General features: G+C 40.9%; 1 protein-coding gene across 1 annotated transcript in view; it reads right to left on the bottom strand.

Annotated features, from left to right (window-relative positions):
• Window positions 1-26,327, bottom strand: part of DHCR7 (7-dehydrocholesterol reductase) — a 775,245-nt gene that overhangs the window by 188,443 nt on the left and 560,475 nt on the right. The window contains exon 7 of the mRNA XM_044084804.1: window positions 4,584-4,788. Within this exon, the coding sequence (XP_043940739.1) occupies window positions 4,584-4,788 (205 nt within the window). The remainder of the gene's footprint in view (window positions 1-4,583; window positions 4,789-26,327) is intronic.

Below are 26,327 nucleotides of genomic sequence, written 5' to 3'. Positions count from 1 at the left end.
TCTGCATTGAAAGTTTCCCCAAAGGAAAATTCTTCAGGAGGGGAGGCAGAAGGAATAGAGTCTTCTGCATCTGAATCCTCATAAGGAGAATATGGCCCTTCCTGATGGTCTGATAAATCAGATCCATCCGAGGAGTAGTCTGAGGAGAGAGGTTCAGGGGGTTCAGTCCTAGGCCTTTTGTCAGGTGGAGGGTGGGAGGCCCTGTCTGGGTGAGGTTGGGAACCCATCATGGATATAAGGCTGAGAATCTGAGAACTTGAGGAAGGTCTCTGAGAAGTAGCTTTTGCAGGTAAGGCTTTTGAAATTTTAGCTGCATTAGCTCTGGAGAAGGCCTTTATAGACATAGAAGCAGGGGGCCTAGCTGCCCCACGTGCAGGAGTAGAAATGTCCAATGGAATGGTGTCGGACAATTCTTGTGCGCTTGCTTATTCGGTAGGGATTTCTGTAGCCGACGCAGCCGGGGCCTCTCTGGCCTCGGTTGTCGGAGGCATGATTTCGGCAGAAGTAAGAACCGAGGACTCGGTTTCAGCCGAAACCGAGACACTCGCGGTAGGCCTAACCGTGGCTTCAGCCGAAACCGCGGGCATGGTGTCAGTCCTTTTCCTTGCGTTTTGGCTAAATGTGTAATCGGAGTCTCCGACGGCATTTTATATGCAAAAGCAGATCCAAAAAACTCTTCTGCAAACTCCGACCGACGTCTAAGAGTCCGTCGGTTGAAGGAGGCACAGGCTAAACAAGCTGATAAGTCGTGGTCTGGGCCTAAGCAAGGAAGGCAGTAAGAATGGAAATCCTTATGAGGTATTTGTTTCCCACAAGTTAAACAATTATTTACTTTGTCTGACATTGGCTGAGGCAAGAAAGAGTCTCCAACGGGGTACTTAGCTTTTTTAGAAGTCTTCGGTAGCTGAAATCTCTGGATCTGACCGACCAGCACTTGCGAACAGCTTCTGCTTCGGGCACCGCGCGGCAAGAAAGACTGAGGAAAATGGCGTCAGCTGATGCCTTTATACCCCAGAAGCTCTGACGTCGGGGAAAGTGCGACATCAGCCGAGGCCAGACCCAGACTTTGGAATCCGGCCGACTGAAGGGCTGCCTGAGGCAGGACAACCCATATGTTATGACTGCAGATGCATCCTTGAAGGACATCTTCAGGAATAGAAACAATCTTGTATATAATCCAACAATAATTTATTAGCTAGCAAAAGTAAGCGCTTTCACCCACAGGCTTTGTCAAACTCCAATGCTTCCATTAAAATACAACTGCCTTATATACTGACAAAACCAAGCTAATAGGTTCAATCAAACAATAAAATCAGGTGTAACAGTTAATTACATCCCAAACAATTCGTGACTTAAAATTCAGATAGTAAAAGGTATATAAACCTAAAAACATATAAAAATGAGCATACACCAAAGACATGTAACAAGAACCATATTAACAACACACAAATGGTGAAGAAATATGGTAAATAGTGCAATAAAAATTCATAAAAATATACATTTTTATGGTGCATTTAACTATCAAGATCTAAATATATATATATATAAACACACACACACACACATATATATATATATATATATATATATATATATTCACTTTATAATCTCAAAATACTGAAATGTTGAATTTCAGTATGTTGAGACCATAAAGTTGAATCCACAAAACACAGACAGCCCAAAACCATGAAATTTCAAATCGTGAACACACACCACACATACACCACAATACCCACACTACAAAAAAAAAAAAAAAAAAAAAAAAAAAAAACACACACACGAACCATAACACTACACGCAAACCTACACTACAAATATGCCCCCCTGCACCCCCCCTAGCCCCCTACTTATATATACTAATTCTGAGATTGCACAAAGATAGAAAAATCACAACTAGACATTCGACAGTCACAACACACACACACATATACAAGCACCATCACATCCAACACTTAAACACTCATTTTTTTACCTACCCTAACCCACACGTAGAACTTACAAACACATTCACGTACACTCAAACACCTACCCAAACCCATTACAAAACACTCACTCACCTTAAATTCCACCTAAATCCACATGCTACATCAGACACCATCCACACAAGACACTACACGTCACATCACGTAAAGCCATAACCTCAAATTCAGCATATCCGGATTCGCGATTATGCACTTTTGCTATTTTGCAGATTCAACTTTATAGACTCGACATACTGAAATTCTACATTTCAGTATTTCGAGATTATAAAGTGAATCTATAAATATATATATATATATATATATATATATATATATATATATACACACACATATATATATATATATATATATATATATATATATATATATATGTGTGTGTGTGTGTGTGTGTGTGTGTGTGTGTGTGTGTGGCGCACAGCAATGGTTATTCTGCTCCACAAAGGTGGAGCCATAGTGGACCTCGGGAACTATTGCCCTATAAGCCTGACTAGCTTGGTCTGCAAAGCTATGAAGCGCATCATTATGGATCTCATTAACAGAGACATTGGGAACCTCCAAACACTGGCTTTGTTAAGGGCAGATCATGCTTCTTAAACCTGGTGGACTTCTTTGAGACAGTTACCAAGGCTATAGACGAGGGAAAGGTGGTCCACACAGCCTACCTAGACCTCGCAAAGGCCTTTAACACCATTCCTCACTCAGGTATTATAGACAAGCTCACCAGCCTGAACATAAACCCGTACGTCATGAGATGGGTTGCCAACTGGCTCACAGACAGAACCCACATGGTAAGTGTTGCGGGAGCTAGGTCTGACTCTAAACTGGTTACAAGTTGCGTTCCCCAGGTCTCAGTCCTAGGACCCCTCCTGTTCGGCATATACTTCTCAGAGGTACAGGCAAGCAAAGGAGGACTATGGCTGACCAAGTTCACAGACGACTGCAAACTAGGGGCTATAATTGACTCTCTGGCTGACACGGACACCCTCCAAAAGGGTCTCACTGAGACAGATATCTGGTGTCAACAACATGGCCTCAAGCTAAATGCCAAAAAGTGCATAGTCATCCCCTTTGGAAAAAACAAAGTACCACATAGGTGGTAGCCCCCTACATACAGAAGAAATAATAAGGGATCTGGGGACCCAAGTAGATAGTAAACTCTCCTTTGAAAATCATATTGTCAAAGTGGTTAGAAAATCCTTCTATGTTGCCTACCTAATCACAAAAGGGTTTGCATTCAGATCGAAAGAGGTCATTGGGCCCCTCTACGCATCACTCATCAGACCCATCATAGAGTACAATGCCCTACTTGAGATGTACCTTACAAAACACCTGCAACAACTGGAAAGACCACAGAAGTACCTCACCAAGAGGATCACTAGCCTCAAGCAGATGCCCTATGCAGCTCGACTGAAGAAACTCCAGCTGTACTCGGTTGCATACCACCTACTCAGAGGTGATCTATGCCTGACATACAAGGCCATGTCCAACCCAGAATTGATGGATATGCTCCACCTAAAGAAAACCTTATCTCCTCAAGCCACACGCTCTAGGGATCTAAACTTCACCATAACAATTTATAGAACATGCTGGAGGGATAGATTCCTGTCCCAGAGACTTCCCATGCTCTGGAACAAGATTCCAATCTACATTAGGCAGAGCTCCTTGCTAACCCTCAAGAGAAACCTTGACAAGTGGATGGGAAACAGAAAGTTTACCCCAGGGATCACGTCAATGGCTCTTCTGCACAGGGAACTAATCTAACGGGGCGGCGAAAGCCAACACATTCCGGCTAGGCTTATAAATGCCTTCGGGCAGATAGCCTAGTACCTACCTACGAACCTATATATATATATATATATATATATATATATATATATATATATATATATAGATATAGATATATGGATCCCTATCACAACACTTACACGCCACAAAGCCGACACCCAAAACACTGACACCAAATGACCGAAAACGCACAAAACCGAACACCATAACACCGACACCCAAAACACCGACACATAAAACGTAAACTACACATTACACACAACTATACATGCACTAACCGTAACCCAAACCCTAACCCTAAGGTCCGACACTACCCTAAGGTCCATCACTATCGCACACTTACCCTACCCGCACCCTAACCCTAACTCACTTAACCCGCCCTTAAACCTAAACTCCGTCACTATCGCACACTTACCTTACCCGCACCCTAAGTCCGACACTACCACACACTCACCTTTCCCGCACCCTAACCCTAAATCCCTCACTATCTCACACTTACCTGTCCGCTCCCTAATGCTAAATCCCTCACTATCGCACACTTACAGAGTCATGCTCACACGTTGCCCATGTCGGTGTTTCGGCTGTCGGGATTTCACCTTGTTGATCATCTGTCTTGTCGGTGTTCTGGAGTCGGTCTTCTGAGCGTCGGTGTTTTGGCGTGTCAATCAAGTCAAGGGGAACCATATATATATATATATATATATATATACACACACACACACACACACACACACACACACACACACTCATGTACGTATATATGCATAAACAAATATATGCCTATATAAAACATTCTAAACAGCATGCTTAGCTTACCTGCAGGACATTTACAAGAATCATGGAGTTAGTCACATAGCCATAGACCTCCTTCTGTTTTGCAGCGCAAGACAAGTTAATAAGAGTCCAGGCTATGATACCAGGGCGGCCGTTGAAGAAAAGTTTGAAGTCAAACCACTTTCCAATTCGGGGGTTAAATTCAATTCCCATCATGAAGTCGTAGAAGAAATTGCCAGTAAACTTGCTGAGAACAAAAAGATATAAATTTACTATAATACTGACTATGAGAGAGAAACAACCTTCAGGTAAACAGCCATACGTCTACAGACTCAGTAAGGCATTAACTACACTATGTCATAATATACAGTAAAAACAAACTCCATTTTCACAAGTGGTCTATAGTTCAAACCTGTGGAAATCCACTCAGGGAAAAGAACTATCTAGATACACAGAGAGATGGACAAGCTGAATAACTGAAATGCAGATGCAGAAAATACAAGGGTGTTGAGAGATGTCAAAAATGTCTTAAATTCAGGTCTGGCAGAGACGTTTAATACACACCACTGCAGACCCAGGGCATTTGGAAAGGGTGTGCTCCTCTTATGAACAAAAGCAACATCAAGCAATGATCTGAGAGCTACAACTGATAGCTGGGGCTGAAGGAACACACAGAGGGTGTGTTTATGCTTTTGTATTCTCTGTACTGCACAGAGAGCAATAATTCCAATCTAACCTGAGAGAAAAGCCAGGTTTGTTATTTACATTTCTGATGTCACCACTGTTAAGCTCTAGTGTTGTGCTACAGAACTAACAGGCGTCAACAAGCCACTACAGAAAAGTGGTGGGAAGCACAAACAGCAGAACAAGTTGGAAACAGCTTTTAAAGCTGTAAAATACTTAAGTGGTCTGACGTTTGGATTCTCTACCTTTTGTAGGAGATGAAAGCATATAAACTTTCATGTGTTGCAAGCAGTTATGATCAGGTCTCTCCCATGACACCCCATTTGTTATGGGTTCTCAACATGGACATTAGACTCACCTATATAACTTTGCTCTCAAGGTGAATTTCTTGACATCTATTTCCTCAAATACACAAGACACTGGTTATAGTTGGAGACTCGGCAGTAATATTTTATATCCTTTACAAAAGTGTACTACGAAGGAACTGCACAGCAATTTTTTTGTCAGTTTCCAACTTGCACAGCTATGAAGTCAGTACTCTGCATTCATCAACTAGCTAGGCATTGCGTAAATTCCCTCAAAACCGCTAACTTTTTGAACAAACAGTTTGCAATTCTTGAATATGTTCATTTTGAATAAGTTGCTGCTTACAGCACAGGTGCATTAACAGTGCAAAGTAGCACCGCACAGCTGTGTGCTGAATTCATTAAAAGTATACAAGCACAATTTACACCACCACACGCACAGTACACTACACAAAGCTAGCGGCATTTAATACAACTGGACTGGCTGTATTTTAGGATAGCAAAAATGTTGGAGATGCTACTGCTTTTAGAAAACCCTTCCAGGCCATGCACAAATGAAAACTGTGAGCCACGTGGTGCTTTCCTGCATGAATGGGCTGCGAGTCTGTGGCCTATTGCAAACAGATGTGCCACAAGGTCCTGTGTTGTGACCTATTTATTTTTCATTATCAATTATTCTGTTCTTGACCTAAAAACAAATTAAAGATTTTACTGTGTGTGTTGATAACCTGATCTTTCTTAAAATAGCAAAAAAAAGAAAACTGAAAATGTTCAGAATAACCTTCAAATCCAACTTCAAGAGAGAAAGCATAATTAATTTCACAACTAAAAGTATTGAAATAAAAAGAGCCTTTGAAACAGTAGACAACCCTTGGCTTGTGGCCAATTTCAAAAATATTTATTTTGATGTTGGTCTATTAAATGGCTAGAGATTTACCAAGCAGACAGAAGATTCTATATGGTAGTACATCATTCTCATTTTTAAAACTAGAAAATATAGTAAAAAACATGTTAAAATGATCACTGCATATTAAAACTAACTACACTAGGTACAAGATGGACTATTTAGATGAAATCCAAACTGTTTAAACCTACTCAACTAATATTTCTAGAAACAAATGATGTGAAGTTGTTCAATCTCACCATTCATTCTTCACTGATCCATCGGCTCTGACATGGCCGTTAGCAAAGCTCAAGGTTTACTAGTAGCTCGAGACCAAGCCCCTTATCCTGTGATGCACTGCTGGAATTACCCCAGATCTAGTTTGCCGCGGCACAGATCTCAGTGGTTCCAGTTCGCTCGAGCCTTTTTTGATACAAAAATCGCTTTTGCAAGTTATTTCATTACTTCCTTTCTGTTTCTAGTAAGATTAGTTATATATCAGCTCCTGTAGTTGTCTCTTTTAGACTTCTTCCCATTGGTGCTTGTTTATTTGGCATAGTTGTACTGGCCTCATGTTGGGCCTAGTTTTTCAGAGTGTGTGTGGTTTCCTATTACATAGGTTTTTGCATCTATAGTATAAATAGACAGTATAAATAGATAGTGTGATTTTTTTATATATGTATATGTACATATATATATATATATATATATATATATATAAATATAGATATATGGGTCTACTTCATATGGTCGATAGATCATTTTATCGAAATTCATTTGGTCGACAGCCCATTTGGTCTACAACCAGTATTTAAGGCACTTAACAGGGATTTGCCCAATCCCCAATGTTGTGCGATCCTGGAGTTGTTATATATAGTTAGGGGGGTGTGGAGGGCTATTGAGGGGAGGAGCCCCCCTTCCTATATTTGTTTAAAAGCATGAAAATAAAAGAAAAACTACACATTTTAAACAAAAATAGGTGGGGGCTTCACACCCCCCCCCCCAATGTGGGTCGCACAACATTGGGGAGGGGGCAAATCCCTGTTAAGTGCCTTGAATACTGGTTGTCAACCAAATGGGCTGTCGACCAAATGAATGTCGATCAAATGGTCTGTTGATCTTCTGAAGTAGACCCATATGTATGTATGTATATGTATATATATATATATATATATATATATATATATATATATATATATATATATATATATATATATATATACATATATATATATTACATAGTGTTGACCTCCTTTTTTTTCCGTGCCATTGTTAGAGTGTGTTTGATATTTAGCATGTTATCTTGAGCCTAGGGTAGTTGTAACTTTTAGGCTGTATTTAGTATGTGTAACTATTTATTGATTTCAGCCTAAACTTCTTATTAATATGTCTGAGGACAAGCACCCAAAATCTGGATTCAAAAAATGTCCAGACTGCAGGCAAAAGAGGTCTCTAACTGCTGAGCATGTTCAGTGCATGTATTGTTTAGGTGCGATGCATTTGCAGGAGTCCTGCAGCATTTGCCATTCCTTTTCTTCAAGGGTTCTTTTAGAGAGGAGAAGGAAGCTTGTGGATCTAGGTTTGCTGAAGCATCCTTTTGCTGAAGCTTTGACTGATCAGGATAGGGCCAGCAAGTCCTCTAAATCTTCAAAACCCTCAACAGACTCCAAGGCATCTAAAGATTCGAAAAAGTCTAAGAAAGTGGAAGATTCCGGGATATCAGCTCCACAGCCCTCAGAGCGGAGTTTCTCTTCATTTTGGAGCCGGCCTCTGAGAGACCTGTATCCACTCCTTCAATCTGCTCCTTCGGTGCACTCCTCTAGATCTTCTGTCAGCCTCTCAGATTTGGATATGGACGGATTGGTGCAGAAGCTCTTACGGGCCACCAGGTCTTGCTAAATTGTTGTCGACTCCGACCCCAGCTTCGGAACCGAAGACCACCATCCCAGATTTGACTGCTCCTCCTCAGAGCATTACCAGATCTTTGGAGCCAGAGGGAGTTGACCTGATGATCGTGGAGCCTTTGTAGCCGAGACCTGCTCCTGTGTCATCGGTTCCATCTACTCTGACATCCTCGGCGCTGACAGAGGACTCCAGGGGCTGACACTCTCCTGTTGGGTCCAAGGAGGATAGTCACACCGACTTGTCAGTGCCGACTCTTACTCTCGGGGCCTTGGCTCGGATGAGCTCAACTCCTAACTTCGGCTCGGAGCTCACGGGGCTGGTGGTTCCTTCGGGTTCGTCGACTCCTTCTCGTCAGAGCCGTGATGCTTTCAAAGCCATGAGGAGAGCCTCATCCCAAAAGACATCCTTGACACCAGGTCTGGCCTCTTCCTATACCAAAGCGTCTGTGTCCACTTCTGTCTCCATCGTCCAGGCCAAGCGTAGAGACCATGAGCCTCAGGTAGCCCCACAGGGCGCCCCCTTGCTCTTCCGAGACCTCCCCAGAGGCTCCCACTGAGGAGGCCCCCAGGAAGAGATTGTGTAAGAGGAGACACTTGGACTCGCCACAGGAGTTGTTGACATCTGACACTGACTTGGAGGAGTCAGAAGGGTCCCCACGATCCCCCTCTGAGTATATCTCCTTTGCAGAGATACTCAAGATCCTTAGGCAGAGGGGTGATTGGCAGTCCAAAAGCCCTACTGAGGATGAGTCAGTTCTCCTGAAGGCTTTCGGGTCTCAACCTTCCACCTCTTGGGTGTCTCTGCCCTTCGATGAGCTCATGCAGTTGGTCTCTCGTAGGGCGTGGGAGTCACCGGAGTCCATAGAACCTGTCCCTCGGAGGCCTAACAAGTTAATTTCTGCCCCTGTAGATAAAGACTTCTTGTCCAAGGGAGTCCATGTTGATGCCATGGTGGTGGTGGTGGTGGCAGCCACCAAGAAGGAAATGTCTGAGACTTCCTCGTCGATCCATCCTCCTAGCAGGGAGTCCAGGATCATGAATCGATATGGGAAATGCATGTTTAGTTCAGCGAAATTTACACTACGATCCCTGAACTATTTGACCGACTTCACCAGACTACAAGGAGATCTCCTTAAGGAGTTGGGAGATGCTCTTCAGGGTACTGTAGCTGCAGGGGCTACCGGCAAAGTTGCTGCCCAGCTTGCTACCCTAAATTCCATCATGAACTCGTTCATGTGTCTCATATCATATGCAGCTGATAGGACGAGTAGGGCAGTGGGTACAGGAGTTGCTCTAAGATGACATTCCTGGATGCACTTGTGTTCCTTCACGGAGCCCTTTAAGTCTTCATTTGTCAACACCCCTTTTGATGGCTCATCTCTCTTTGGGCCCAAAGTGAAGGAAACTCTCACCTGGTGTGAGCAGGAGGGAAAGACTCTGTCTACCGTTGGGAGTCCGTTTTTCCACTCCTACTCGGCCTTACCCCAAAGACCAACAGGGAGGGAAAATGTGGTTCCGAAAAGACCAAGGAGCCTTTCAGGACACACGTGGTCAACCCCCCCTCTAGGGGCAGAGAAGGGGGTAACAATGGAAGATGCCGCCCTTGTGGCAGAGGGGATCTGCAACACCAGGTTGACAGAGATCACTTTTCTGGTCAACCCTATCATTGCTCCTGAAGGGAGACCCGACTGTCCTGCTCTGGAAGCAGTCGGGGGGTCACTTATCTTTGTACCCAGATGCCTGGCAAGACATTACAAACCACAGCTGGGCACAAAGTATTATTTCCAGAGGGTATTTCATACATTTCTTCACCCCAGTCATGCCCCCAAGGAGAATCCCGGATGTTCCACCCAGTTACAGGGAACAAGTGAGGTCTGTAAGTTGCTAGAAAAAAAAAAAAAAAAAGTTATCCAGCCAGTCTCAGCAGACCTAATAGGATCCAGAACTTACTCAAGATTCTTTTTGGTTCCAAAGAATGGAGACCTATTTTGGACCTCAACAGACTCAACCAATTTGTAAAGAAAGAGAAATTCCAGCTGGTCACGCTACAGTCTATACTTCCCTTTTTAGGGAGAGACAATTGGATGTGCTCGATAGATCTCAAGGATGCATACTACCACATAAAAATGGCCAGGCCATCCACAGATCATCTGCATTTCCGCTGGGAGCCAATCATTATCAATTTCGAGCCCTGCCCTTTGGTCTCACTACAGCCCCCAGAGTGTTCACCAAATGCATGGCAGTGGTCACGGCTAATCTGAGACGTCTAACATCCCAGGTGCTTCTATACCTAGACGATTGGCTCCTTATCTCCACCACCAGGCATCAACTGATTCAGGCAAGGGAATACACTCTGACACTCTGCCATCACTTAGGCATTACAACCAACTCAGAAAAATCTGCCTTGTCGCCATCGCAGCATATTGTCTTTATAGGGGCAGAGTTAGACACCTCAACCACCACTCTACGACTACCAATCGAGAGGGTCTATCTTCTTCACCAGCATGTCAGTTCATTAGTGTCGAAGGACAGAGCACCAGCCGCATAGGTCTTAAAAGTATTAGGCTTGATGCTGCAGCAATCTTGGCCAGACCATTAGGCAAGGATGCATATGCGGATTCATCAGTGGCTACTGTTCACCCAATAGTCCTTCCAGGAACTTCCAATGAGTCATATGATTTTGATTACAAACTCTTGCAAGAGAGATCTCCAGTGGTGGTTGACGTCTCTTCATGTAACCATAGGACGCCCCTTTGTACTACGCCCTCCAGTAGCCACTGACCACGGATACTTCCCTGATAGGGTGGGGTGGGAGCATTTTCAGGGAAAGACTGCACAAGGCACATGGACGGATCAAGAGTCACACCTGCATATCAATGTTCTGGAGATGAGAGCAGTACTTCTGGCGTTGCAGTACTTTCAGGACTCTCTTCCTCTAGGGACGATTGCAATTCAGAAAATATGTCAGTAGTCTGGTACTTGAACAAGCAAGGCGAGACTAAATCTTACCCCCTTTGCCAAGAAGCCCTCAGAGTTTGGCAGTGGGCTGTCTCCTCCCAATGCTTTCTGTTGGCAACGCATATCCCGGGGAGATCCAACATGATAGCAGACAAACCGAGCAGGGCAATTTTGTTGCCACATGAGTGGTCCCTCAAGAAGAGATTCCGGACAGGATTTTCTACAAATGGGGCCAGCCTTGCTGCGATCTTTTTGACAGTCACATCAACATGAAATGCAAAAGCTACTTTGCCCTGATTCCCCCTCCAGGAGAACCACCAAGAGGCGCACTCAAACACAATTGGCTCCCCAGGTCTCCTCTATGCATTCCTTCCAATCCCTCTAATACCCAGACGTCTACAGAAAGCAATGTTGCTGGGAAGGACTATCACTCTCATAGCCCCTCACTGGCCTCGGCAGATTTTGTTCCCATTCCTTCATCATCATCTATTGGAGGATATATGGATTCTGGACCCAGTTCCAGAACTTCTGACACATCCGTCGGGGGACCTCCATCCCTCACTGCAGTCACTGAAGCTCACAGCTCGGCTGCTCCAGTTCCCCTCATAGCCAGGCTTCATGATCTTTCTGATGAAACAAGACAGATCCTCCTGTCTTCCCATAAGCCGTCCACCAGGAGACTATATCTTAGTGGAAGAGATTTTCCATATGGGCTTCTAAGCAGAACATTGATCCTTATCAAGCCCCTTTGCCGTCCATTTTAGAATTCTTGACTATGATTTTTAATGAAGAAGCTGCAGCTGCTACAGTTCAGGTCCAGTTGGCTGCTATATCTAACTTTCATCTCGGAGTGGACGGGCTAAACATAATGTCCCACAAGTTGTCCAAGGCCTTTCTCAAAGGAACCTTTCACATGAGGCCTCCAGTGAAAACTCCTTATTCTCCTTGGAATCTAAACTTTATGCTGTCTCGTATAATCCTTCCCCCGTTTGAACCAGCATCATCTTGTGATCTCAGATTTCTATCATGGAAAACCATATTTCTGGTGGCTATTACTTCTGCCTGCAGAGTGTCAGAGCTTCACGCTTTATCTATCAGCTCTTCTTATTTGGTTTTTCATGCTGATAGAGTGTCTCTTAGGACAAACCCCTCCTTTTTGCCCAAAGTTTGTTCAGAAGCTAATATCAACCAAGTCACTGAGTTACCAGTCTTCTTCCCTAACCATTCCAATAAATTAGAATATATGCTGCATAAACTAGACGTTCACAGACAGCTCAGATTTTATTTGGACAGAACAAAAGACACTAGGAAATCAGACCAGCTCTTTGTGTCATTCTCTGAAGCCAGAAAAGGTAGACCAGTGGCTAAAACAACGCTTTTGAAATGTTTATCTGATTGTATCACCTTTGTTTATTCAGCTGCTAATATGCCCTTACTATACAAGATTAAAGCTCACTCAACCAGAGCAGTTTCTACGTCTTCTGCATTCCAAGCCAAATTGCCCCTTGATAACATTTGTGCTGCAGCCACTTGGTCTAAACCTCGCACCTTTATCACTCATTACAAAGTTGATAAGGCCTCCAGGGACAGGGCTTCCTTTGGGTCTACAGTCCTGAAGAATGTACTCCCATGAGCCACCCAAGATTGATGGTGCTAGGGACGCCACCCATCAGTGAAGAATGAACGGCGAGATTGAACAACTTTACATTAAGAAGTTATGTACTCACCATAACATTCCACATGAGTTGTTCCATCTCGCCTTCATTCTTGCGTCCCTCCTTCCATCCCCCACCTGGCTGATAGTTGACCTAGAGGCTGGTCTCATCCTGGTTACTCAATCCTTCATCCTCTCTTGGGAGAGTACTTCTCTTACAAGGATATTGTACACGCAGCAAACACGATCTGAGGTAATTCCAGCAGTGCATCATGGGATAAGGGGCTGGGTCTCGAGCTGCTGGTAAACCTTGAGCTTTGCTAACGGCTGTGTTGGAGGCGATGGATCGGCTCCGAACCCATCAGTGAAGAATGAGGGTGAGATGGAACAAGTCACATGGAACGTTATGGTGAGTACATAACTTCTTATTTCTGTCTTTAGAACATTCTTAACTGAAGAACACTCCATATCTGTCAGGATGACTTACAATGGTGACCTGTGTGCTGTATTACAATTTTATACAGTGACACAACTTCAAGACCATCACACATTTCAACTCTTAACTCACAGTTTTCACAGAAATGATTATGACACAAAAACCTTAGGTTTCTTCTACAAAACTTACTATCTTTCCCATGAACTGCACAGCTTCTTGGTTTGAATACCTTTAAGATTTTATCACAGTACTATTTCTATCTCTGCTGTACAATAACAGTTAAGCTAGTGTGAGACTTGGTCCCTGCAAATGAGAAATTCCACATTCTTCAAATGCAAACGGACACTCCTCATAGATTTATACGACAGCTCTTTCTTATAGGATTCTTTATAGTCTGGACAGTTCTTTCCACTTGTCCACTGGAAAGCAGATAACGTGCAGTAGATGTTCTATGCCCAATTTCCCACTTGTTCACAAACCAACTGATTTCATGACATGAATACTGTACACTGCCGTCAGACATAAGATCAAGCAACCACGTCCCTAGAATATAAATTTAATATAGTAATCACATTTACACTTGTTGCGTCTGCCAATTTTGTTATTTCAGGACGATGGAATGATATCTGACAGATATTGGATACAAGATTGTTTTTGTAAATGTGCCCACTTGGCTTCACCAAATAATGTGGAAGGTCTGTTTTTTGAGACTGCTGTTATGGCATACTGATGGCCATACATCTCTGCACTGTGTGTTGCACTTGAGGTGACACACTTGGCCAAACATTCTGTTTTCTTTTGAACCTGAAAGGGTACAGATATGTATGTGGTCTAAGTAGCTTAGATGGTGTCGTAGATGCCCAAGTTAAATACCATTAGTCAACAGTAGTCACGACACTGTGCGTTTTAGAGATGGGGGGAAAGCGTACAAATAATATGCACGACTTTCAAAAACTTGATTGTACTCTGTTCTGGGGAAGCAGTCAAGGATAAGTTAGGAGACTGGGAGTAAAGTAGTAAACAATTTATGAGCATGGGCCAGGGATGGAATACTCAGAGTAGGAATAATAGTGCGAGTAAGAGAAAAAAAAAAGGAAAGAGAAGCTGGCCAATATAGTTACACAGGAATCTGAGGCTAGCAATTAGGCAAAAGGACTACAAGAACTGGAATAGAGGTGAAAGGAAGAGAAGGCACACTAGAAGAACACTAACAAAAAGGCAACTCAATGAGGTGGACAGCAAAAGCTAACTCTGAAACCTAGCAGACCAGAAGTGACTGAATTACAAAGCTAGAAGGTATGTAAGAAGAAACAGAACTAACCAGGCAGAGCAAAGATCAGAGGGAAACATAGGCATATTAAAGGAATCCTTTGCTTCATTCTTCCCAAAGGAAGACAAGGGAAGGGCACCATGCTGGGACAAAGGCAAGTCAGAACTGCAGGCGGGAGGGGGTCAGTGACTTGGCACCTGGCTAGAGAGGGAATGAGATCAGAAGGCACTGACTGTTCTTGCAGAGGATAAACTAGAAGGACCAAAAGAAATCTAGCCAGTGTGTTGGCAATCCACACCTCCCAACACAGATCTTCAGCAAAACAGGGACTACTGCAGAAGTCCTTGAAGACTGGAAACAGCTGTTGTATCTTTCACAATGTCAGCAGCAAAATAATCCGGCAACCTGCAGGCATGTTAACAATGGTAAGCAGAGCTACACTTTGATCATTCGACAATCTGTGCATTCCTCCCAAATAGCAAAATGCAGGTCTCCTCCAACCGCAGCAAACTGCTCGCTGCAGTAATACATGGACACAACTAGTGCTTCCCCCAAGATCACATATGCAGTACAAAGTTACAGGATTAGAAAGTGGCATGGAGGCCTTAAACGTGATCAGTACATGCCACTCACAAAGACATTCCTGCAGATTCATAAATCAATGCCGGTCTTCACTTGTGCCCTATTGGCACCTGACAATCAAGCCCCCTAAAAGCTTACACCCATGGCAGGTCTCCCCTTTACTTCACTCTAGTTACAGTTCGGAGGGCATGGAAATTCTTGGGAGGAATTCTGAGCTGGAGGTCGGTAACATTTCTACACAATTGCCAGTTTGAAAATTAGCACAAGTTCATGGCTAAAAGAAGCTGTCAATCAAACCTAATCCCTGTCAAATTCTTCTGTAAGACAGTCATCAAAGTGGAAGCACCAATGGTTGTTGTACCTGGACTTCAGCAAGGCCTTAACTGTATTCCAAATAAGGGACTGATACATAAACAAAGGCACCACAACAGAGGAACTGGATAACTACATCATAAAATAACACAAAACAGAAGGGTGTAGTGACATGAACAACATCAGGAATTTAGGAAAGCGACTAGTATCCTGAGTTGAGTACTCTTCATTATGTTTGTCTCACAAATATCTGAAAGCGAAAAGAACAATTTGATTTTTTTTTGTTCATACGTCATAGACGTGGAGGATGAGAGAGCCTAACAAAGGTTTTATAACAAAGGAAAAATACACGGAAAGACAACATAGGTTCATAGGTGTGTACTAGGCTAATGGCCCTGGAGCCTTTACAAGCCTAGCCCATAGGATTTGCCTGGCTCATGCCACCCAACCTTAGTTCCCAGTTCTGTTGAGTACAGCCACTGGAGTGATCCTCGGGGTGAATTTTCCATTTCCCATCCACTCATCAAGATTTCTCTTGAAGAGGGTTAGTGAGGCGCTCCGTTTGATATGTATGGGAAGTCTGTTCCATAGAATGGGCAGTTTGTAAGTTATGAATCTGTCCTTCCAGCATGTTCTGATTATGGTAATGAAGTTGAGGTCTCTGGAGCATGTGATGTGGAGGGATTGGGATTTCTTTAGACGTAGCATTTCTAACGCAGCTGGGTCAGACATGGTTTTGTAAGTCAAGTAGAGATCGCCTCTAAGTAGGCTATATGAGACAGAGAATAGTTGGGATTTTTTTTAGTCTTTTCATACAGGACAAGTGTTTAAGGCCTAGGATCCTCTTCGTGAGATACTTTTGTGGCCTCTCCAGTTGTACAGGTGTCTAGTGAGGTACATGCCAGATGGGGCATTGCACTCAATGATTAGTCTAACAACAGCTGAAGCTCAATGTAAACAAATGCAAAGTCCTGCCCTTGCATCACAATAACCTGGTGTGAAGCATCAGGTGGGAGAAGTGAAACTGATGGCTCGTGGGTAGACCCAGCATCTAGGGATGTTGAGCACATCAGGAATGCACAACCAACAGCACAGGAGGACCACAGCAGCAGCAGCAGTGCTGTGTCCTCAGAGGAATAAATCCCAGAAGGAAAGAGGCAATATTCCCCTCTAGAGGACTTTCATCAAAAAATACCCTTAGGACCGAGTGCAGTTATGGAGGCTACATAAGAAGAAGCTCATTAGACTACAGGAAGTAATCCAGCAGAAGGCTACTAGAAAGATCTGTGGGATGGAGGGGAAAGATATAACCAAAGGATACAGAAGATTATATAACTTCTGACTTTAGACCAGAAGATGCAGGTTAAATATGCATTGCTGCCCAAGACCATGACAGGGAGATGAGAAAGGGTCATTGAGAAAAGGAAGGGCACGAGCAGAGGGCTGTGTACGCATGGAATGACTAAAAGAATGGGTGGGGAAAGAGAAGCAACGCTAGCAGTGAAAAGGCTTATGGGACAGCTGCAAAACGGGAAGCAGGAGGGTAGATGAGAAGGGAGGTAAAATACAAAGACACTTAAAAGGTTGTACAAACAGGCTTACTGCTTCCATTTTTTACAAATGGAATGTTAACATTATTTGCAATGGTTTGTGGTCTATATTCACCCAAATGTCTTTAAAATACCCATATTCTTTGAATTTCTAACAACCACGTCCTACTAACAGCTGCATTTCCATCAGGGTATACCTCTTTTGTGCATCTGTTAATGCTCTTGATTCAAAGGCACTTGTTTTTTTCTCCAGTAGAATAACATTTCCCATACCACAAAAACTACCATCTATTTGCAATACAACTGGCTTACTCCTGTAACAGTACTTCATGTCAGGGCATCTGTCACTAGTTTCTTACACATTTCAAACCTCTTGCTGTTAATGAAAGAAAGGATTTTTGTAAAAGGAAGAACAAAGTATGCTTCGTCACTAAATATGCCAACAATAGTAACAATATTTGTGATACTATGAAAAGAAACTGGCATTTTTTAATAGGTGCTAAGGAAACGTTTAATATTATAGGACAGACTCCTAGCTTTATATATAAAAATAATAGGAATTTGAAGCAGCTTTTATGTAATACAAGACGAAAAACAACAACATCTATACACAGAAGAGGAACTTTTCCATGTAGGAACTGTAGTATGTGTGGACATATTAGTAATTCACATGAATTTATACAACCATCATTACCTTTTACATTTGTTGCTAGATTCTATGCTACATGTAATTGCTCAAATTTAGTTTATCTAGCAGACTGCAAAAACTGTGAATGTTTCTATGTAAGTAAAACCCCAAAAGGCTTAAAGATAGGGTTTACCAGCATATGTATGATATAAAAAATAAGAATGCTTTTAGCCAGACATTTAATGGAATTTTCTACACATAGTTTTGATTTTAAAGTTTTACAGTTAGTTTCTCCAGATAAAGGGGAGATAACCGTGGTAATCAAGTGGAAAGGGCAGAACGTAAGTGGATCTTAAGGTTGCAGGTACACATATATCCTGGTTTGAACAACTATGTGTGCATAAAACCAGAGTTAGTTGCCTATTCCCTTAAATGAATGAAATGTGACTTGATGATGTGTTTTAATAGTGTTAATTGAATTTTGATTGTGTTAACTTGTATAAATGGTGTATTGATATGCTAAGCTGTATTAAGGACTTGAGAAAGCGTAGGTTACTACGTGAAAGCGCTTGTTTGAAATAAATTGTTTTATACTGCCGTGGTGGTCTTCTGAGTTCTCTTTCTTGGACATTCTAAGAATTTTCTAAGATCAATATTTGAAATTTGTCCCTATTTTTGGGGCTGTTTTCACCCATTATTGGCTTTGTCCAGTTTTTTTTGTGCTAAGAGGTTGAGAGTTATGGTGAGAACTGAATTCATTGAATATAATTGGGAGCCGTATCCCCCCATTATTGGCTTTGTTTAGTGTTTGATGCTAAGAGGTTGAAAACTATAGTGAACTGAAATCACTAAATGATAGCCATTTGAGGTTTTTTTAGTAATTTTGTATATTGTTTTTATCATAAGTGCAAACACTGTGAATTATTGTTGAATATTAGATCTGCTGGAATTTGGTAGATGTCAATTGAACTTTAATAAGCACACTTTTGTAGAGCTTTAAGTCAGTGCTAACCAGTTTTGTTTAAGACATTGTGAATTGTCAGGAAGGACTAACATCCATATTATTCACAGTTCAAACAGTTTGTTTGATTAATATTTTGCTTATTTGTTTGAAGGGGATGTTTTATTAGTAAGAGGTTTACTGTTTTACTTTTCATACATTTTACAGTATATATTATACGTGTTACATTTATTAGACAGCATTGTGGTTTTTTTAAACCAAGTTATTACAGACTGTTGTTATTTATACAACTTTTTGGAAAATATACAACTGGTTGATTAATACTGTAATCCACTTTATGAGATTATTTAGGTACTTCTTGATTTTGACTTCTTATGTTGATTAAATAATTACGAGAACAAATGATTTACTAGGCTGAAAGTACTGCTTTTAGCCATTGCATTTTTAGGCAACCAACATTAGCAATAAGGCAACCAAGATATTTAGGTTATTTTTTAAGGGTAGTACATTTATATTTATATATATATATATATATATATATATATATATATATATATATATATATATATTCCTTTCCTCTATATATATATATATATATATATATATATATATATATATATATATATATATATTTTATATATATTTTTTACGATTTTTTCTTTTGACAATACATACATACATTTCCTATTACACAATGGAACAACTGATGGTTCAATATTTGGATCTTTCAAGACAAATTATTACATTGTTGCAAGCTAACAAGGGTAATGACAACAATGTTAAAAATGACAGTTTAACAGATACACAAGTAGAGCTTTTTACTATGCACACACCACCAGGGACCTCTATGGGAAGACAAGTGAACACGAATATACAGAGAGTGGAAAGGAGCAATAACCACATGTTGGACAACAAACATTCTGGAGCAAGGGTTGGGATTAATAGTGTCCCAGTTAGATCTAGGTTTGATATGGAAAACGTTTTGGTCCCCCCGGTTCTAGGAGAAACATCTTGGCCTGAAAGTCTTGTGACATTCAATGTCCAGTTATCTAAATTTGAGAAGCTAGCTAGGAAATACAAGTCACTTCAGATGGATAATGTTTTTTTAGAACGTTCTATAGAGCTTAACCAAGTACCTAAGGGACTGAGAGTTTACAGAATACATATGGGTATTGAGGCAAACACCGAAGCTTACACTAATATGTCGGAACTTTATGATAGAACTGGATTGGATCTAATGAGAATTATTATTAGAGACAATAACAACAGACTTAGTGTATTAAAAAATGAATTACTTACTCTTAAACAGAGCATTACGAATGACATACTTTTTGAAAGTAACAAAAGTAGACTTGACAGAATTACAACTGAACTTGATAGATTTGTCAAGGTTAGCATGGAAAGAAAACAGAAAAAGATTTTAAAGAACACTGCTGAATATAAAGAAAAAAGAGTTTACCCTTTACCTAACACCAGTAGGGATGTTAATTATGAAAGGGATGTAAAGAGAAATGCAGCTCAAACTGAAGAGACATGTTTGGTGGTAGAGGAAGATGGTTTTTTTAGTGAACCAACCCCAATTAAGACGGTCAGACAGGCTAAGGAATCGAGGCAGCTCACGAGACCAGATGGGTCAGAGGTTACCATAGAGACAGGGGTTTTAGACAGGGAACAACTGGAGGGGGGGGGGACAGAGGAGGAACAATTTCAACAACAAAAACTGGGACCACAGATAAATGCTGCATGTAAAAATTATTCATCTACTTTTTTACTTATAGATGGTCCAGTTTTACATTTTGAGTCACCGATTGATTTACCCCTCCATTCTCCAGATACTATATTCAACTCGTCCTGGGAGAACACCACCAGGGAGGGTCCTATTATTTTGGGAGATGACTCTTTTCTCGTCTATAACTATTCCAGTTTGGAGATTATGGATAGTTATCTGAGCTTATTGAAAAAAGGCTTTTCCTTTGTTCCTGATTTTAAATATGACATCAGCAAAGTGCTTATTAATTTAAAGCTATACACAAGAAAATTGAATTTAAAAATATGTTTTAGTACTAAACAAAGGGTTGATAGAGAGCAGCAAACATTTACAATTAAAAGAAGTAGTACATTTATACCTCCTTACCATCCAGCAGTTTTGGCGTTTGAACTTTTGTGTACAACACATATTAGACGTTTAATTGATAGTAGACAGGTAGAGTATGATAAAAACTTAACATCTGCAGAAGCATTTTGCTTAAAGGAGCTTTCAGCCAATAACGAATACAGGGTCATGAAACCAGATAAAGAGGGAGGAGTAGTCATTATGACCAACATTGATTACTCAATGCAGATGCAGAGTATCAAGTGTGATTCGAACACATATCAGTTAGTCTCGAAGTTTGACGTTCAGAATGCATACACCAAAATAGACTGGCAGCTCTATGAGATGTTATGTGAAGGAATCATAGATGCAGAGGAGTACAAATATTTACAGGTGGAACATCCGGTCATGCCTACTCTATTTGGAATACCCAAAATCCATAAAAACATACTCAATCCAACCTTCAAACCAACAGTTGCAGCTAGATGCTCTAAAACTGAACCACTAGCTTCATATATAGACATTATGACTAAGGAGATTTTGGATAGGTTACCTTGTATATTAAACGATTCATGGCATTGTTTGGACTGCCTTAGATCCTTGACTAATGAAAATCTAGGTGAATCTTTATTAGTAACAGTTGATGTTATTAATCTATTTTCAGTGATTCCTCATGATATTGGCTTAGATTGGTTTGGTAACAGTTTGGATAAACACATTGATTTACAACAGGATAAGAAGGGCTTATTAGTGGATTTGATGCAAATGGTTTTGGAGAACAACTATATTGGATTTGAAGATGAATATTACAGACAGTCGATTGGGGTAGCTATAGGCGCCAAATGTGTGCCCATATATGCCAACCTTGTCCTAGCAGAATGGGAAGACCAGTTTGTATTGAGATCAAAATTTAGAACAAAGATGTCTATTTATTTAAGATTCTTGGATGACATTCTGTTTTTTTTTGGAAGGGTACACATGACGAACTGGAAGAATTTATAGTATATTTGAATCGTACTACTACTTTTTTAAAATTTACACATAAGGTTGACAATAGGAGTATCGATTATTTGGATTTACAATTATATATTAAAAATGTAAAAATAGAATCTAGTTTGTACAGAAAGAAAACATACATTAATTCATTTTTACACTACAATAGCTGTCACCCTTCCCATATTAAGAGGAATGTGGTCAAGGATCAGATGATCAGGTTGTCTCGTATCATCAGTGAGGACAACAAATTTGCAGTTGAACTAGGGATCCTGAGGGATTTGTTTGTCCAAAGGTGTTACCCCTTGGACATGCTCACTACACTTCAAAATGAAATAACCAGAAGGCGGCTTACTGATTTTATTCCTATTTTGTCTGATACACAAAGAACATGTGACAAAATTAACAACAGTAAACCTGTCAGAAAAAATGTTCCAATAGGAATGGTACTACAACATACTTTTTTGGCACCTGAAGTTAAGAATGTTATTCATAAGGCTTGGGAAAACATTATCCCTGCAGATTTACATGACACACTAGGTAGAATACCCACCTTTATAAATAGTAGGGGTTTGAACATGAAGGAATTGTTAGAAAAGACACCTAGATCCTTTGGACAAAAACCTGCCAAAATGGCTAAATGTGGCAACTGCAAAGCATGTAAATTCATCAACGATGGTCCCTATGCTTGTGTAGGCAATTTTAAGAGAACTTTGAGAAGTCCGTGTCACTGCAATTGCAACACAAATATGGTTATTTATGTTGACACCTGTTTATCCTGCCCAGCATTCTACATAGGTATAACCACTAGAAAGCTAAGACAAAGAATTTTGGAACATTACAGAGATATAAAAAATAAAAAAAAACTACTAATTCATTATATACTCACACAAATAATTCTCTAAATTTCAAGAAGTTTATATTCTTTGTTATAGATAGGCTTTACACAAAAGAGTTTGGGGGTGATTACAAAACCATTCTGGAGGTAAGGGAATGCCTATGACAAACAAGATTAGTAATGCTCCGGGTATTAATGACACTCTTTCCCTAGCGTGCATTTTAAGACATAAGGCAGCATGCATTTGATACATAATAACTCAAACATATATTCATGAAAATATACACCTGTTTTTGATTTGTTTAGACTTTAAATATTATATGTTGTTGCCTTTGGTTTGATTAATGGCACTGTGAATTCAGTACACTATACTATATTAAGAAACACTGATTTTTTAAAATACAAAGATTTGTTCAACAAATGCTCAAGGGGTTCACTAATTAATTATTTAATTACCTGATTTTTTGCCTAATTATGTAGCAACTGACAAGTGAATTTAAAGTTTGACTTTAATGACATTTAACTGACTCTGAAGATGCCCAGGAGGGTGAAAGTGTAGTCAGTGATGTTTTTTTTTCTTGTTCCTTATATTTGGATAATAAAGGTTCAGTGATTTTACCTGCAGTGTTACCTAAGTGTTTTTCTATTTATTACCATTTAAGTTTCAGTCTACCTATCTTTAAAGAAACAGCTGATTTGGCATAGTGGTGTGTTGCTCTGACTGTAATACACAGGGTCCTGGGGTCAAGCCTTGGTAGTGAAATGCATGGTGGTAACACAGCATTAATTCTAGCAACTTTCCAATATTATTCAAGCAATGTTTAAAATGTGACCTAATTTTTGGGCTTTTCTCCCCCCATCAATAAATGTTGGCTTTTTCCAGATTTCTTGTGCTTCAAAGTTGAGAGATACAGTTGAGTGTAGAGTGGAATTTACAAGAGCTGAGATCTTGAAGAGAAGTTTAGTGCTGCTTATGCCGAGTCTGCTTGCATTGTTAATAGCACAACAGGTAGGGTACTTGTTTTTGATGCAGAAGGCTGTGGGTTCTACTCCCACAGTATATAGATGCATTGCTGATACTGTACTGTGTTGTACTTTTAAAGGGGGGTGGATGCTGCAGTCCTGAGAATGTCATCTTTGTCGGAGATACCTAGTAATGATGAACCTGTTATCAGTTTGCCATCCTTTCCCTATTGCAATATTACTAGCTTATCATTTTTTTAATGTAACATAGGCAATTTATTCCTGAAGGGCAACAGGCACTTTATTTGTAAATGAAACAATGAAATATAAAGTTATTTGTTAGCAGCAACCTCTTCATTAGTTACAGACCTCTTTAATGTGGAATTATTTATATGACTTTTACTTCTGCAGAGATTGTGCATATTTACTGATACTGGTGGACAGTAGAAGACTTTTATGATGGAAATGTTCTGAACTGGGCACTTTTGTCATTACTGGTGCATGCATTTTGTTTCATTGTTTACTGGAAAAATGTTCAAAACAATAAATTTAAAATGCCCTCTAACAACTGTAGTGTGTTGTACAAGGAATTTAATACAATCAGGAAGGTATATCAAAGAACACATGTTTTCTGTGCAAGGGGCCTATGATTTGAAAACAGTCCAAAGTTGATCTTTATCTGTCACTGGCCATATGTATTTTCTTTGAATGTGGGTTTCAATGCTGTTTCAATGAATGTGAGTTTCAAGGGCAGAGTAGTTTTAATGCTAAGTCTATTTTCATTGTGAGACTGCATTGCTTTGTTTAGGAGATGTATATTAGTGTTTGTGCTGTAAAATGTAAAATAAAACTTTTAAATGAAATCCAAATCATCATAGAAGTAAAGCAGTATGCCCATTACAGTGTTTATGGTAAATGGGGTGAAATAGCCAAGTAATGGGACATTGGAATAGCTGTAGGGGGAGGCCCCATTCAACCATGATTTTGTGAGGGGGGGAAGGGCGGCAAACCCAGGCAGCCCTGGCTGAACTATACCTCTTAACTGTCCAGATTTTTGCAGAATGAATAGATTTTTGCTTGTTATTTTTGGTTTGTTCCTTATAAAGTTTGTGGTTTTCTGGCAAATCATTTAGGAATGAAGTCACTAAATAATGACAGACATTGAGTTTCAGACTTCATACTCTTCAGAAAAATGCATGCTAAAGCAAGACCTGTTGTTCAGTCAACTGTCTAAGTTTATACAAATCCAATTTTAGTACTGTTTGTATGTTCCCCCAATATATTTGGCCTTCTCCAGATTTCCTCCATTAAGAGGTTGAGAGGTAGGCACAAATAAATCGCTTTATAGGTTCATAGGTTCGTACTAGGCTATCTGCCCTAGGGCATTTACAAGCCTAGCCAGAATGTGTGTTGCTTTCACCACCCCTTAGGATGAGAATACTAAGCCCATTTAAGGTTTAGTTTAATGTGCCTCTGTCTAGTAGTGACACAGAGATGACCCCCGGGGTAAACCTACGATCTCCCATCCACTCATCAAGACTTCTCTTGAATAGAATTAGTGAGGGGCTCTGCCTAACATGGATTGGGATTCTGTTCCAGAGTGTAGGGAGCCTCTGGGTTATGAATCTGTCCCTCCAGCACGTCCTATTTATTTCTGTGTTGAGGTTTAAGTCTCCTGCTCTCGTGGCTCTGATGGATTTGGATTTTTTGAGGTGGAGCATGTCCATTAATTCCGGATTGGACATGGCCTTGTACGTTAGGCACAGGTCACCTCTGAGTAGGCGGTATGCGACTGAATAGAGCTGGAGTTTTTTCAGTCGGGCAGCATATGACATATGTTTAAGACCCTTTATCCTCTTGGTGAGGAACTTTTGGGGTCTTTCCAACTGCTGCAGGTGTCGGGTAAGATACATCCCAAATGGGGCATTGTACTCAATCATTGGTCTAATAAGAGATGAGTACAGGGGCACAATGACCTCACTTGATCTAGATGTGAAACCCTTCATGATAAGGTGGGCAATATAGAATGTCTTCCTAACCACTTTGGCAATGTGAGTGTCAAATGAGAGGTTACTGTCAACCTGGGTCCCTAGGTCCCTGATTACCTCTTCCGTACTTAATGGATTACCACCTTGTTTTTCCCAAAGGGTATGACTACACATTTTTTGGTGTTAAGCTTTAGGCCATGGCTCTGGCACCAATTATCCACTTCTATATGTCCTCTCTGAAGGATGTTTGTGTCCACTGGAGTATCAATTATGGCACCTAGTTTGCAGTCATCTGCGAACTTTGTCAGCCACAATCATCCTATGTTTGCCTGCACCTCGGAAAAATAAATGCCAAACAAGAGGGGTCCCAGGACTGAGCCCTGTGGGACACCGCTTGTGACTGGCTTAGAGTCTGACATAGCTCCAGCAACTCTGACCCTGTGGGTTCTGTCCTTGAGCCAGTTTGCAACCCATCTCGTGACATATGGGTTTACATTTAAGCTGGTGAGTCTGTCTATGATGCCCGAGTGCGGTATTGTGTCAAAGGCTTTTGCAAGGTCAAGGTAGGCTGTGTGAACTGCCTTACCCTCATCAATGGCCTTAGTGACGGTTTCAAAAAAGTCAACCAAGTTCAAAAGGCAGGATCTGCCCTTGACAAAGCCAAATTGGGTAGGATCCAATGTCTGTAGGTCCCCAATGTCTTTGTTTATGAGTTCCATAATGATCCTCTCCATAGCTTTGCAGACCAGGCTCATCAAGCTTATGGGCCGGTAATTTTCAGGGTC

This window comes from Protopterus annectens, chromosome 9.part0 (genome assembly GCF_019279795.1).
Source record: "Protopterus annectens isolate FY-2018-M chromosome 9.part0, PAN1.0, whole genome shotgun sequence".
Taxonomy (NCBI): Eukaryota; Metazoa; Chordata; order Ceratodontiformes; family Protopteridae; genus Protopterus; species Protopterus annectens.
This window is presented reverse-complemented; position numbering and strand designations above follow the sequence as displayed.